Source organism: Somniosus microcephalus, chromosome 3, assembly GCF_052327205.1.
Source record: "Somniosus microcephalus isolate GS21.2 chromosome 3, FLI_Smic_1.0, whole genome shotgun sequence".
Lineage (NCBI taxonomy): Eukaryota > Metazoa > Chordata > Chondrichthyes > Squaliformes > Somniosidae > Somniosus > Somniosus microcephalus.
Genome location: NC_140989.1, coordinates 369,377,710 through 369,393,947, shown reverse-complemented (window position 1 = coordinate 369,393,947; position 16,238 = coordinate 369,377,710). Strand labels below are relative to the sequence as shown.

At 50.8% G+C, this 16,238-nt stretch overlaps 1 protein-coding gene across 2 annotated transcripts in view; it reads left to right on the top strand.

Moving 5' to 3' along the window:
* The window catches only part of tnni3k (TNNI3 interacting kinase), a 184,874-nt gene that overhangs the window by 15,218 nt on the left and 153,418 nt on the right, over window positions 1-16,238 (top strand). For both annotated transcript variants that reach the window (XM_085983580.1, XM_085983581.1), the window contains exons 5-10: window positions 6,875-6,985; window positions 9,757-9,855; window positions 12,031-12,169; window positions 13,265-13,409; window positions 14,463-14,567; window positions 14,688-14,782. In XM_085983580.1, the coding sequence (XP_085839706.1) occupies window positions 6,875-6,985; window positions 9,757-9,855; window positions 12,031-12,169; window positions 13,265-13,409; window positions 14,463-14,567; window positions 14,688-14,782 (694 nt within the window). The remainder of the gene's footprint in view (window positions 1-6,874; window positions 6,986-9,756; window positions 9,856-12,030; window positions 12,170-13,264; window positions 13,410-14,462; window positions 14,568-14,687; window positions 14,783-16,238) is intronic.

Below are 16,238 nucleotides of genomic sequence, written 5' to 3'. Positions count from 1 at the left end.
CGGCCTTTCATTCATATTCTGAAACTGCCTGTTCTCCACATCTTAACCAAATCCAAGCAGCATCTTAGTCTTCGATTGAAGAACATCATGGCTGGAGTTTGGTTGGTAACCGCATGTGTCGCATTCCGGTAGGCAAACAAGAAGTTATCCACCTTGTGTTGTAGGGGTATGTCTTCATTACACATTGCCTTGATAGCCTTCTTGAATGTTTGAACGAACCTCTCAGCAAATCCATTGGTGGCTGGATGATATGGGGCGGATGTGTAATGCTTAACACCATTGTTCTTTAAGAACCTCCGGAACTCTTCAGACACAAACTGTGGTCCATTGTCAGAGCAAATCTGTTCAGGCAGCCCATTTCTGGCGAATATGGTTCGTAAGACTGTGATAGTTTTCTCTGTGGTGGTTGAGGACATTTTTATTACCTCTGGCCACTTTGAATGTGCATCCACCGCAATTAAAAACATCGAGTCCATAAATGGACCAGCAAAATCAATGTGCACCCTTTGCCATGGAGATGAGGGCCACTCCCATGGATGTAGAAGGGCTTGTGTTGGGGCGTTTTGGACCTTCTGGCATCCTGTACAGCTCTTGGTCATCTCTTCGATTTCTCTATTGATTCCCGGCCACCACACAAACACTCTGGCTAAGTTCTTCATTTTTACCCCTCCCAGATGACCCTCATGAAGCTCATTGAGCACTCGATCCTTCAATTTGGGTGGAATTACTACTCTGGATCCACACATCAAGGTTCCTCTGCACACTGACAGCTGTTCTCTTCTCGGCGAGAATGCTGGCAGCAGTGGTTCGCCATGTGCTGGCCATCCCTTCACCGTTAAATCATAGACCCAGGAGAGTGTCGGGTCATTTCGTGTTTCCTTTTCTATGTTTGCATTCGTCACAGGGAGACATTCAACTATGGTTGAGTGGAATATCTCCACAGGATCCACTGCAGGTGCTTCTTCCACCGTCGGCAATGGTAGGCGCGACAATCCATCAGCATTCCCATGCTGTTTAGTTCCTTTGTACTCGATGTCATATTGGTGTGCCCCTAGGAAAAGGGACCACCTCTGTAGCCGTTGTGCTGTCATTATCGGTACGCCCTTCTGAGGGTTGAAAATGGAGACAAGAGGTTGGTGATCAGTTAGTAGAGTAAATTTCTGACCGTGCAGGCAGTGATTGAACTTCTTCATGCCCCACACCAGGCTGAGGGCCTCTCTGTCAATCTGGGCGTAGTTACGCTTGGCTGAAGTTAACGAGCGTGACGCAAAAGCTGTCAGCCTCTCTGAACCATCAAGGAATTTATGTGACAGTACCGCTCCAATGCCGTAGGGAGACGCATCACACACCAGTCTTATCGGTAGTGATGGGTTGTAGTGAGCCAATACTTCTCTTGAAGTGATTAGGTCCTTACTCTTCTGAAAGGCCCGCTTACATTCATCACTCCATTTCCATGCTACTCCAGTTTGTAGTAGGGCGTTCAGTGCGTGCAGAAATGTTGACAAATTCGGCAAAAACTTATGGTAGTAATTCACCAATCCGAGGAATGACCTCAGTTGCGACACATTTTCAGGCGCTGGAGCCTTAACTACCGCTTCAATTTTGTCAGGGGACTTATGTAACCCCTCTTCATCAATCACGTGGCCACAATACGATATCTGTTTCTTAAAAAACTCGCACTTGGGGCGATTGGCTCGTAGCCCATGTTCTCTTAGTCTAGTGAGCACCTGCTCTAGGTTGGCAAGGTGTTCACTGTTATCTTCACCTGTCACTAGGATGTCGTCCAAGTAACACTGAGTCCCCGGAATCCCTTGCAGGACTTGTTCCATCGCTCTTTGCCATATCACCGGAGCTGATGCTACTCCGAATACCAGTCGATTATACTGGTAAAGACCTTTGTGAGTGTTTATCGTGAGATACTTCCAAGAGGATTCTTCAACCTCCATCTGCAAATATGCTTGTGCTAGGTCAATTTTTGTAAAACGCTTCCCTCCAGATAGTGAGGCGAAAATATCTTCTATCCTCGGAAGAGGATATTGCACTGTGTGAAGGACTGGGTTCACCGTCACCTTGAAGTCCCCACAGATGCGAACCTTCCTTGGCTCCTCAGACTTATTGTTTAACGTTTTCTTCATGACAGGAACAATGGGTGTCGCCCATTTGCTCCAGTCTACCTTAGATAACACGCCTGCATTCTCCAGATTCTCCAGCTCTGCCTCGACGGCTGGGCGAATTGCATATGGTACTGGTCTTGCTATGAAAAACTTGGGAATTGCATTCTCTTCTATTTTTATCGAGGCGGTTACGCCTTTAAGAGTTCCCAGTTCTTGTTGAAATACCTCTTTGTCAACAATCTTAGCTAACGCCAATGGTCCAGGAGTGACATCGCCATCCTTTTTACCAGCCACCGTCAGTGCCTGAATGGAGTGCCAGTCTAAACTTATCTTTCTGATCCATTCACGTCCCAATAACGGTGGTCCACCATCTTGCAGTATGTACAGATACAATTTCTGTATTTCCTTGCCGTTGTATTCGACAGGCACCCTTATTTTTCCTCTGGGGTATACTTTTTGCCCCGTATACGTCTTCAAGGCAATGGATGTCTCTTTCAAGGGTATGTGTGAGAATAGCCGCTCGTAGTCTCGTCGATTCATGACGGTCAGAGCTGATCCTGTATCCAATTCCATTTTGACTTGGGACCCTGCTATCGTGAGGGTGACCCAAATGGTTCGGTGATCCTCTTTTGCGATTACGTTGTGAAGTTTGAGACAGCTTAGTCTCTTGTTCCCGGATTCACTATCGCTCATCTGGTCTTCGGAACTACTGTCCGTCATCTTTTGTACTTTCCTGTACTGTTCCTTAGTAGCCTTTTTGTTGTCGTTAGTCTTCTTCCCAGACCTGCAAACTCGTGCAATGTGTCCCATCTTTCCACATTGCCTGCATATTTTGTCCTTGGACCAGCAGCCCTTCTGGTCATGGGTTGTTCTGCTGCAGCGATAACATTTTTCAAATCCCCGTGTCATTTCATGGGTGCCGTATTCCTGTGGCTTTTGCTGTATTTCCGCAGCTCCCCTTGCTGCTGCTTTGTACGATACTGCCACGCTGAAAGCCTTATCTAGCATCAGCTCTTTCTCTGAGAGTAACCTCTTCTGGGTTCCTTAACTCAGTAGTCCACAGACAAATTTGTCCCGTAGGGTATCTGCCAGTCCTGCTCCGAACTGGCAGTGCTTTGATAGCTTGCGTAGTTCCGTAAGGTAATCAGCATTGCTCTCATCTTTATGCTGATTTCTCCTGTGGAATTTAAATCTTTCTGCTATCAGCAGCGGTGTAGGATTTAGGTATTTCTGTAGGATATCAACAATTTCGTTAAAACTCTTCGCCTTCGGTTTGACTGGAGTAATCAGGTTCCGCAATAGGCCGTACGTTCTTGCGCCCATTACGTTTAGTAGTACCGATGCCTTTTTCTCATCGGCTACTTCGTTTGCCTCGCAATATACCTCGACTCTTTCCACATACGTGGTCCAGTCTTCTATTGCATTATCGAAGGCAGTGATATTGCCAGCCTTCGGCATCTTGGAAATCTAAGATGGCGCCTCCCGCGCTTTGCCTTCTTCCCCGATTTAACAAAATGGCGCCTCCCGCGCTTTGCCTTCTTCCCCGCTGGATTAAGATGGCGCCTCCCGCGCTGCTGCTAACGCCGCTCTCCGCGGTTCCCGTAGCAAACTGCAGCTCCTCGCGGCTTTCTGCGCTTCTAATTTTTATTATTTCCCCGTCGTCGGAGCAACCCTGCGGGACACTTGCCTCCCTCTTCTCGGGTCTGTACGCTGCCCGGCTTCGTAGCACCGGCCGCGCCCTGTGTGCTCCACCCTCTCTCTCTCTCCTCTTTCCGACAACGCTGCTCGGCCCCGTTGAAAAGCCAACCGATCGAGCTCTAGACCGCCGCAGCCCAGGAAGGATCAGTGTACTACCTGCCACCAGCCCGATTAGCTGAAACACCATCAACAGGATAACCAAGCCCCGCTCGCGACAGCCTCTCCTGCAAATCTTCAACTCCGGTGAATCAGAGGCGGATGCCCACGGTCGACGCCCGTTTCTTCTGTTCATCTGATTTTTTTTTTTCTTTCTTCCTTCTGGCCTCGACCTCTGATAACTTCGCTTCAGGGATGGCTCCCCATGAGGTGGTGCAGACTGTAGGTAAGTTCGGATCTGCTCGTCGCCAGTATTATGTCCGTGTGTAATTGAGACACGGACTGCAGGAGTTGGTTATAACAGGTCTTTACTGAGTGGAGACAACCTGGAACTACTATGCAAAAGTTACTACACAGGCTTATATACAGGGGTGGTCACTACTGGTACTGCAGTATACAGGGGCTGCAGAATATAGTTCCTTCTGCAAAGTACATACACTACAGTTTCTCTCTCTCTACCCTGTCAACTCCTTTACTCATCTTAAACACCTCAATTAGATCACCCCTTAATTTTCTATACTCACGGGAATACAACAGGGATGAATATTGGCTATATCACCGGGGAGAACAGCCCTGCTCTTCAAAACAGAGCCATGGGATAATTTCGGTCCATCTGAGGGAGCAGTTGGGGTCTCGGTTTAATGTGTCATCCGCCAGATGGCACCTCCAACAGTGCAGTGCTTCCTGAGTATTGCCTCTCCGACAGTGCGGTGCTCCCTCAGTACTGCCCCTCCGACAGTGCAGCGCTCCCGAAGTACTGCCCCTCCGACAGTGCAGCGCTCCCTCAGTACTGCCCCTCCGACAGTGCAGTGCTTCCTCAGTATTGCCCCTCCAACAGTGCGGCGCTCCCTCAGTACTGACCCTCCGACAGTGCAGCGCTCCCTCAGTACTGCCCCTCCGACAGTGCAGCACTCCCTCAGTACTGACCCTCCAACAGTGCAACGCTCCGTCAGTACTTCCCCTCCGACAGTGCAGCACTCCCTCAGTACTGACCCTCCGACAGTGCAATGCTCCGTCAGTACTGCCCCACCGACAGTGCAGCACTCCCTCAGTATTGCCCCTACAACAGTGCAGTGCTCCCTCAGAACTGCCCCTCTGACAGTGCAGTGCTCCCTCAGTACTGCCCCTCCCACAGTGCAGCACTCCCTCACTACTGACCCTCCAACAGCGCAGTACTCCCTCAGTACTGCCCCTCCGACAGTGCAGCACTCCCTCAGAACTGCCCCTCCGACAGTGCAGCGCTCCCTCAGTACTGCCCCTCCGACAGTGTGGCGGTCCCTCAGTACTGCCCTCCCTCAGTACTGCCCCTCCGACAATGCGGCACTCCCTCAGTACTGCCCCTCCGACAGTGCAGCACTCCCTCAGTACTGCCCCACCGACAGTGCGGCGCTCCCTCAGTACTGCCCCACCGACAGTGCGGCGCTCCCTCAGTACTGCCCCACCGACAGTGCAGCCCTCCCTCAGTACTGCCCCACCGACAGTGCTGCGCTCCCTCAGTACTGCCCCTCCGACAGTGCAGCGCTCCCTCAGTACTGCCCCTCCGACTGTGCAGCGCTCCCTCAGTACTGCCCCTCCAACAGTGCAGCGCTCCCTCAGTACTGCCCCTCCAACAGTGCAGCGCTCCCTCAGTACTGCCCCTCCGACAGTGCAGCCCTCCCTCAGTACTGCCCCTCCGACTGTGCAGCGCTCCCTCAGTACTGCCCCTCCAACAGTGCAGCGCTCCCTCAGTACTGACCCTCCGACAGTGCAGCATTCCCTCAGTACTGCCCCTCCAACAGTGCAGCGCTCCCTCAGTACTGACCCTCCGACAGTGCAGCATTCCCTCAGTACTGCCCCTCCAACAGTGCAGCGCTCCCACAGTACTGACCCTCCGACAGTGCAGCATTCCCTCAGTACTGCCCCTCCGACAGTGCAGCGGCCCTCAGTACTGGTACTGGACGTGTTAGCCTGGATTATGTGCTGGAGTGGAGCTTGAACCCACGACCATCTGACTCAGAGGAGAGAGTGCTACCCACTGAGCCAGAGCAGACACAAAGCGTTAAAGCTGCTGAGGGCGATATTGGTGGATGATCACTTACTGCATGCGTGTGACAGTAATCTGCTGTTTTAATTGAAGGATACACGAAAGGTACCCTTTAAATAAAGCTGCCACAGACCCTAGCTTTAGACTGTCGATCCTTCATGCTCTCTGAATGAAGGTCGGCTCGATGCTGTGGGAGATCAGAGGGCTTTGGAGCGACAGGATCGAAGGCAGTCCCTGTGGCTGTTTGGAAAAATAAAGTTGATGGAATTTTTTTTTATTATTCGTTCACGGGATGTGGGCGTCTCTGGCAAGGCCAGCATTTATTGCCCATCCCTAGTTGCCCTTGAGAAGGTGGTGGTGAGCCGCCTTCTTGAACCGCTGCAGTCCCATGTGGTGAAGGTGCTCCCACAGTGCTGTTAGGGAGGGAGTTCCAGGATTTTGACCCAGCGACGATGAAGGAACGGCCGATATATTTCCAAGTCAGGATGGTGTGTGACTCGGAGGGGAACTTGGAGGTGGTGGTGTTCCCATGCGCCTGCTGCCCTTGTCCTTCCAGGCGGTAGTGGTCGCGGGTTTTATCACAAGAGGTGCTGAATAAACAAATAAGGAGACATTAGGAGAGGTGACCAAAAGCTTGGTCAATGACGTGAGTTTTAAGGACCGTTTTAAAGGAGGAGAGAGAGGCGGAGTGGTTTCGGGAGGGAGGGTGGTGCGGTGGTTATGTTAGTGGACTCGTAACCCAGAGGAGGGAGGGAGCCACTGAGCCACGACTAATGTGACTCCGTGCGGCTCCTCGGCATGGCTGAGGGTGGGACCTTGTTGAGAGTCTGACGAAGCTGAACACACAGGCATTGTTTTGTTGATAACTGCGTTTGATCTTCAGGCCAATGCTGAGGTGGTCACGGCCCTGCTGCACGGTGGAGCCGATATTCAGCAGGTGGGGTATGGGGCCCTCACCGCGCTTCACATTGCGACCATCGCTACACACAACGAGGTAAGGATTCCATCTCTAAACAATAGCAACAACTTGCATTTACACAGCGCCTTTAATGTAGTAAAATTGGTGGCCGTGCCTTCAGCTGCCTGGGCCCTTAGCTCTGGAATCCCTCTCTAAACCTTTCCGCCTCTCTACCTATCCCTCTACTCCTTTAAGACGCACCTTGAAACCAAGCTTTTGGTCGCCTGTCCGAATATCTCCTTATGTGGCTCGGTGTCAAATTCTGTTTGCTAATCGCTCCTGTGAAGCACCCTGGGACGTTTTACTACGTTAAAGGCGCTATATAAATCCAAGCTGCTGTTGCAGTAAAGCATCCCAAGGCATTTCACAAGGTGTAACATTGCCCGCTTCCGCCCCTGCCTCAGCTCATCAGCTGCTGAAACCCCAATCCGTGCCTGTGTCCCCTCCAGACTCGACTATTCCAACCCTCTCCTGGCTGGCCTCCCACCTTCCGCCCTCCCTAAACCTCAACTCATCCAAAACTCTGCTGCCCCGTGTCCCAACTCACACCAAGTCCCGTTCACCCCTCACCCCATGTGCTCACTGCCCCGTGGCCTAACTCGCACCAAGTCCTGTTCACCCCTCACCCCCTGTGCTCACTGCCCCGTGTCCTAACTCACACCAAGTCCCGTTCACCCCTCACCCCCTGTGCTCACTGCCCCGTGTCCTAACTCACACCCAGTCCCGTTCACCCCTCACCCCCTGTGCTCACTGCCCCGTGTCCTAACTCACACCCAGTCCCGTTCACCCCTCACCCCTGTGCTCACTGCCCCGTGTCCTAACTCACGCCAAGTCCCGTTCACCCATCACCCCCTGTGCTCACTGCCCCGTGTCCTAACTCACACCAAGTCCCGTTCACCCCTCACCCCTGTGCTCACTGCCCCGTGTCCTAACTCACACCAAGTCCCGTTCACCCCTCACCCCCTGTGCTCACTGCCCCGTGTCCTAACTCACACCAAGTCCCGTTCACCCATCACCCCCTGTGCTCACTGTCCCATGTCCTAACTCACACCCAGTCCCGTTCACCCATCACCCCCTGTGCTCACTGCCCCGTGTCCTAACTCGCACCAAGTCTCGTTCACCCCTCACCCCTGTGCTCACTGACCCGTGTCCTAACTCACACCCAGTCCCGTTCACCCCTCACCCCTGTGCTCACCGCCCCGTGTCCTAACTCACACCCAGTCCCATTCACCCATCACCCGCTGTGCTCACTGCCCCGTGTCCTAACTCGCACCCAGTCCCATTCACCCCTCACCCCTGTGCTCACTGCCCCGTGTCCTAACTCACACCCAGTCCCATTCACCCCTCACCCCTGTGCTCACTGCCCCGTGTCCTAACTCACACCAAGTCCCGTTCACCCATCACCCCCTGTGCTCACTGCCCCGTGTCCTAACTCACACCCAGTCCCGTTCACCCCTCACCCCTGTGCTCACTGCCCCGTGTCCTAACTCACACCCAGTCCCATTCACCCATCACCCGCTGTGCTCACTGCCCCGTGTCCCAACTCGCACCAAGTCCCGTTCACCCATCACCTCTGTGCTCACTGCCCCGTGTCCTAACTCGCACCAAGTCCCGTTCACCCATCACCCCCTGTGCTCACTGCCCCGTGTCCCAACTCGCACCAAGTCCCGTTCACCCATCACCGCTGTGCTCGCTGACCTACATCGGCTCCCAGTTAAGCAGCGCCTCGATTAAAAAAAATTCTTATCCTTGTTTTCAAAACCCTCCATGACCTCGCCCCCTCCCTATCTCTGTAACCTCCTCCAGCCCTACAACCCTCCCTATCTTTGTAACCTCCTCCAGCCCTACAGTCCTCCGAGATCTCTGCACTCCTCCAATTCTGGCCTCTTACGCATCCCTGATTTTAATTGCTCCACCATTGACGGCCGTGCCTTCAGCTGTCTGGGCCCCGAGCTCTGGAATTTCCTCCCTAAACCTCTCCACATCTCCGTCTCTCCCGTCCTTTTAGACGCTCCTTAAAACCTACCTTTTGACCAAGCTTTTGGTCACCTGTCCTAATATCTCTTTATGTGACTTGTGTCACATTCTGTTTGATAATTGCTCCTGTGAAGCACCTTGGGACGTTTTACCCCGTTAAAGGTGCTATATAAATGCAAGTTGCTGTGTGTTTTATGTGGCAGTCTGTGAGTAGTTTGTGTGAGGAATCAAGAAGTTCCCTGACTGTACACCTGCTCCCCTGATGGTTCAAGTTGGTAATAATTGGTGTTTCCCAACATTACGACAGTGACTGCGCTTCAAAAATAACAGTACTGCATTGGCTGTAAACTCGGAGACATCCTGAGGTTATGAAAGGCGCTATAGAAATGCAAGTCCTTTAATATTTTTTTATTAAGTGAGCCACACAGCCAGAGACCCCGCTCCCTTTCCCGGAGCTGCCCTGATTTAGCAGATCCTGACCGCAGGGAGGCTTCAATCTCGCTGATCTAGGGAGAGAGAAATGTTCCGGCAAGGGTCTGCATTCCCGGGAAAGACTCCCCTCTTGGGGGGAGATGTCGGGTCAGGACCGCTGGGCTATGATGTCACCTGCACCCGCGTTCGCCGTCTGGGCTTAGGGATATGCCGAAAGGCGACGGGAGACCATTACCCCAGGCACCAGGCCCCCTCAGCAAGGATGGGGTGGGGGCAGAAAATTGGAAAGGGAGACAGAACAAGAGAGACACAGCCTACCCCGGATTGGGTTTCACCTCCAACAGTTACATTTCTTTCCTGGTTCCCCCCCGCTAATCCTCTCGGGTTATTTTCCGCAGATTGTTGACGTCCTATTGCAACATGGAGCGTTTGTCAATGTACAGGATGCTGTGTTCTTCACTCCGTTACATATTGCCGCTTACTTTGGTCATGAACAGGTAAGGGACTAACTGGCCATGAGTCACAGACAGATATATTATCACGTGGCCTTCAACAGATAAAGGCAGAATGTCGAGGTAAACCAGTTCACAGTTGACCACACAGTCCACAAGCTTGTATCATTGTTAAACTTGTATCGAACTTTGGTTAGAGCACACTTGGAGTACTGTGCACAGTCCTGGTCTCCATATCACACTTGGAGTACTGTGCACAGTCCTGGTCTCCATATCACACTTGGAGTACTGTGCACAGTCCTGGTCTCCATATCACACTTGGAGTACTGTGCACAGTCCTGGTCTCCATATCACACTTGGAGTACTGTGCACAGTCCTGGTCTCCATATCTCACTTGGAGTACTGTGCACAGTCCTGGTCTCCATATCACACTTGGAGTACTGTGCACAGTCCTGGTCTCCATATCACACTTGGAGTACTGTGCACAGTCCTGGTCTCCATATCACACTTGGAGTACTGTGCACAGTCCTGGTCTCCATATCTCACTTGGAGTACTGTGCACAGTCCTGGTCCCCATATCACACTTGGAACATTGTGCACAGTTCTGGTCTCCATATCACACTTGGAGCACTGTGCACAGTCCTGGTCTCCATATCACACTTGGAGTACTGTGCACAGTTCTGGTCTCCATATCACACTTGGTGCACTGTGGACAGTTCTGGTCTCCATATCACACGTGGAGTACTGTGCACAGTTCTGGTCTCCATATCTCACTTGGCGTACTTAGTACTGTTCTGGTCTCCATATCACACTTGGAGCACTGTGCGCAGTTCTGTTCTCCATATCACACTTGGAGTACTGCGCACAGTTCTGGTCTCCACAATCCTGGCCAATATTTATGCCTCAATAAACATAACAAAAAAAACAAGATTATCCAGTCATTACCACATTGCTGTTTGTGGGAGCTTGCTGTGCGCAAATCGGCTGCCGCGTTTCCCACATTACAGCAGTGGGACTTCAAAAGTACTTTGTTGGCTGTAAAGTGCTTTGAGACGTCCAGTGGTCGTGAAAGGCGCTATAGAAATACAAGTCTTTTCTTTATTTTCCATATCACACTTGGAGCACTGTGCATAGTTCCAGTCTCCATATCATCAAAAAGGATAGAGAGGCATTGGAGAAAGTGTGAAAAATGATTTACAAGGATGATCCCAGAACTGAGAGGATATATCTATCAGGAAAGATTGAACAGGCTGGGGCTGTTTTCTCTAGCAAAGAGAAGGCTGAGGGGTGACCTGATAGAGGGTCTTTAAAACTATGAAGGGGTTTGAAAGGGTCAACGTACAGAAGACGTTTCCACTTATGGGGCGTCCAAAATTAGCGGCCATAAATATAAGATAGTCACTAAAAAATCCAATGGGGAATTCAGGAGAAACTTCTTTACCCAGAGAGTGGTGAGAATGTGGATCTCGTTACCACAGAGAGTGGTTGAGGCACAGATACATTTAAGAGGAAGCTAGAAATGAGAAAGATGATGCTGTGGAATTCACTACCACACAAGGCAGTTGAGGCCAATTCATTAAGTATATTCAAGAAGATTCACCAGACTGATACCTGGGATGGCAGGAATGATGTATGAGGCGAGATTGGGTCGATGGGGCTTATACTCGCTGGAGTTTAGAAGAATGAGAGGGGATCTCATTGAAACTTATAAAATTCTAACAGGACTAGGCAGACTTGATGCAGGAAGGATGTTCTCGATGGTCGGGGAGTCCAGAACCAGGGGTCACAGTCTAAGGATAAGGGGTAAGCCATTTAGGACTGAGATGAAGAGGAATTTCTTCACCCAGAGAGTGGTGAACCTGTGGAATTCTCTACCACAGAAGGCAGTTGAGGCCAATTCATTAAATATATTTAAGAAGGAGTTAGATATATTTCTTAAGGCTAAAGGGATCAAGGGATATGGGGAGAAAGCAGGGACAGGGTACTGAATTTGGATGATCAGCCATGATCGCATTGAATGGCAGAGCAGGCTCGAGGGGCCGAATGGCCTACTCCTGCTCCTATCTTCTATGTTTCTATGATGGGGTGAGATGAAGAGGGGTGGGAGGAGGCTGGTGTGGAGCATGAACACCAGCACGGACCAGTTGGGCCGAATGGCCTGTTTCTGTGCTGTAGATTGTGTGTATCGCGATGTCACGGACTGCTCTTGTTACCCTTCAGGTTACCAGGCTGCTTCTGAAGTCCGGGGCTGACGCCAATGTTAGCGGGGAGGTGGGGGACAGGCCGCTGCATCTAGCCTGTGCCAAAGGCTTTCCCAACATCGTCAAACTCCTACTGACCGAAGCCAGCAAAACAGATGGTGAGACAACACAGGCAGGTTTAACCTTTGAACAAGTGGTCGAGGGATAATATTCCTGCTATATTAAGAGCCTTATCTAATATGACCACTGGTGCCTGGAATGTGGTGTGAGGATCGAGTGCGAAGGCCCTGGATCAATTGCTCAAGTGGCTAAACTCCGATTGTGGGAGGGGGTGGGGGGTCCAAAACTAGGGGGAAAAACCTTAAAATTAGAGCCAGGCCATTCAGGGGTGATGTCAGGAAGCACTTCTTCACACCAATCGCAGTGGAAATCCTGAACTCTCTTCCCCAAAAAGCTGTTGAGGCTGGAGGTCAATTGAAAATTTCAAAACTGAGATTGATGGATTTTTGTTAGGCAAGGGTATTAAGGGTTACGGAACCGAGTCGGGTAGATGGCGTTAAGAAACAGATCAGCCCCGATCTAATTGAATGGTGGAACAGGCTCAAGGGGCTGAACGGCCTCCTCCAGTCCCTATGTTCCTTGTATACGCCCTGCACAGATGGGAGTGTGTCGGTGATGAGGAGTGTAAGATCGGGCCTGTGCCAGCATCGCAGGAGCCCTCAGGTAAGCGAGTCGGGACCAGGGCCGGGGGTCAGGATCGGGTCGGGTCTGGGTTCACGATTAGGTCGGGGTCGGGGGTCAGGTTTGCGATTAGGGTCGGTCGGGGATTGTGGGCTAGGATCAGGGTTAGTTAGGAGGTCGAGTGATCCGGTTGGGTCGGAGGTCAGGTCCCAGATCAAGGTCAGGTGCCCTGCTATCCTCCAGTAACTAGGTCATCCTAACAGTAGGTTTGGATGTTGACTGGAATGTCTAAATGAACTTCCATTGTCTCAATATGAAGTGGTATGCAGGAAGCGCCTCTTTTACCAGCTGCATCGAATCGATCCAACCCACATTTCCCAGGAGCTGGGAACCGCAGGTTTAACCTCTTCACAGCTGCATTGAACTTTAATATCATTTTAAAGTTTAATAGACACAAAAGTTCTACCGTTATGTAATAGTCTGAAATTCCAAACTGTGGTAATGATGGATTTCATTGTCATATCTCCAAGAATACTAACCAATGGTCTTCTCTTGTTATCTGATGACCTCAGTGAATGCTCAGGACAATGAGGACCATTCACCCCTCCATTTTAGTTGCCGCTTTGGTCACCGTGAAATCGTGAGGTACTTGTTACAAGGCAACTTTGATGTGCAGCCCCATGCGGTGAATATCTACGGCGATACAGCTCTACACCTGTAAGTGGGCTAATTCATTCTCTTCATCATTGCCTAGATTATCATTAAATACTAGTGGACAGGAACAAAATATAACCCAAAAAAACTGATGGAATGTTGGCCTTTCTCTCGGGGGCTGGAACACAAAGGGGAGGAAGTTATGTTCCAGCTGCACAGAGCTCTGGATAGACTGCATCTGGACCCTGCGTTCAGTTCAGGGCCCCGACCCTCAGGAACAATAGACTGGCCCTGGAGGGGAAGCGGCCCAGATTCACCAGACTGACACCGGGGCTAAAAGGGTTAAATTCTGAGGACAGGCTGCACAGACTGGGCTTGTATTCCCCTGAGTTAAAGGGTGATCTAATCGAGGTGTTTAAGATGATTAAAGGAGTTGATCGGGTCGAGAGAGAGAAACTATTTCCTCTGGTGGGGGGAGTCCAGAACAAGGGGGCAGAACCTTAAAATTAGAGCCAGGCCGTTCAGGGGTGATGTCAGGAAGCACTTCTTCACACAAAGGGTGGTGGAAATCTGGAACTCTCTCCCTCAAAGAGCTGTTGAGGCTGGGGGTCAATTAAAAATGTCAAACTGAGGTTGATAGATTTTTGTTGGGTAAGGGCATTAAGGGTTATGGAACCAAGGCGGGTAGATGGAGTTAAAATACAGATCAGCCATGATCTAGGGGGCCAAGATAGTCACCAATAAATCCAATGGGGAATTCAGAAGAAATTTCTTTACCCAGAGAGTGGTGAGAATGTGGAACTTGCTACCACAGGGAGTGGTGGAGGCGAGTAATTTAAATGCATTTAAGGGAAAGCGAGATAAACGCACGAGGGAGAAAGGAATAGAAGGATATACTGATAGGGGGAGATGAAGTAAATAGAGTGGGAGGAGGCTCGTGTGGAGCATAAACACCAGCATAGACTGGAAGGCCGAATGGCCTATTGCTGTGCTGTAAATACTATGTAATTCTATGTAATGGTGGAAGAGACTGGAGGGGCTGCCTCCTGTGCCTACGTTCCTAGATTCGCCTTTAGTAGAAATGAGCAGGTGTTGTTGCTGTTTTTTGTTCCTCAGGGCTTGTTACAACGGTAAACTGGATGTGGCCAGCGAACTCATCCAACTGTCGGGGACAGAAAGCTTGACCAAGGAAAACATCTTCAGTGAAACCTCTTTCCACAGGTGAGTTACCTGTTGTGGAGAGCAACGGGGTCTTTTGCTGCACGCTCGTTCATTGAGTGGTTTTTTTTTCCCGCAGAGCAGGAATTGCTTGAGATTTATTCTTTACAATTTTGATTGCAGCTCCTGCACTTACGGGAAGAGCCTCGAACTGGTGGAGTTTCTGATCAGCCAGAATGCAATGAGCATAAACCATCAGGGAAGGGATGGACATACCGGTAAGATATAGCCGCACTGTGCCAGTGGGTGAGAGGTAATTTGGTAGGAAGAATAAGGAGGCCACCTATTCCTTGTATTATAAGGAGGGGAAATTAGGCCCCTAAAAAGTTAGCGCCCCTCTGCCGTAAATTCAGTAGTAGCGCCCCAAGCAGGAGGTGGGACGCTACAGGAAAGCACGTAGCGCCGTGTCGTTGCAGGCCTTCTCCCCTGCTTAAAGGGGACGGGCCTAGTACTGCGCGCACCGGGGCCCTGCTGGACCACCGGGGAGCGGGGTGCCGAGAAAAGAGCCCGGCACTCGAGAGGCGCGCCAGGCTGAGCGCTCGCGGCCGGCACCCTCGCATTAACAAAGTGAAAGGGGGGCAGGTGCTGGCAGTCGGCCAAAATAAAAATGGCTGCCCGACACCTGCCCTTTTAACTTGCGCCGCTGCCGCCGCTGCAAATACACCCCCTGACCCTGTTGGACATATCGTCTGGCGATAGGTCAGGGGGCGCAAGGGAAGTTTGCGGCTGGGACGCGAGCGGGGCTGCGCACGCCGATTATGTCATTGCCTGCGGTGCAGCGCCGCGGGGCGCTACTGGCTACCACCGCCGCTAACCTCCGGTTAATTTCGCGGGAGGTGTCGACAGCGCCGCAGCCGGGCGCTCGGAGATTTGCGCCCTGTTAGCGCTCCCCAGGGGTGCTAATGAGAGGCTCAAACCAACCCAATTTTTCCCCCTAAGTGTCTAAGTGGAGTCGAGGAGCAGAGGGATCTGTGGGCACAGATACACAAATCACTAAAAGTAGCGACGCATTAAAAAATAGCAAACCAAGCACTGGGGTTCACTTCTGGAGGGATAGAGTTGAAAAGCAGAGAAGTGATGTTCAACTTGTATCGAACCTTGGTTAGACCACACTCGGAGTATTGTGAATGGTTCGGGTCTCCATATTATAAAAGGATATAGAGGCATTGGAGAAGTTGCAAAAGAGATTCACAAGGATGATACCAGAACTGAAATGTTGTTATACCTAACAGAAAAGATTGAACAGGCTGGGGCTCTTTTCTCTAGAAAAGAGAAGACTGAGGGGTGACCTGATAGAAATCTTTAACGTTATGAAAGGGTTCGATAGGGTAGATACAGAGAAGGTGTTTCCACTTGTGAAGGAGACCAAAACATGAGGCCATAAATCTAAGATAGTCACTAATAAATCCAATAGGTAATTCAGGAGAAACTTCTTTACCCAGAGAGTGGTGAGAATGTGGAACTTGCTACCACAGGGCGTGGTTGAGGCGAACAGCGGAGATGCATTTAAGGGGAAGCTAAATAAACACATGAAGGAGAAAGGAATAGAAGGATATGGGGTTAGATGCAGAAGAGTGATTAAAATCAGGGATCTCAAGAGGGCAGAATTAGAATTTAATGGGAATACTTTAGATCATATGACGTTCATTAATTGTGATATAATAAATTTGTTTG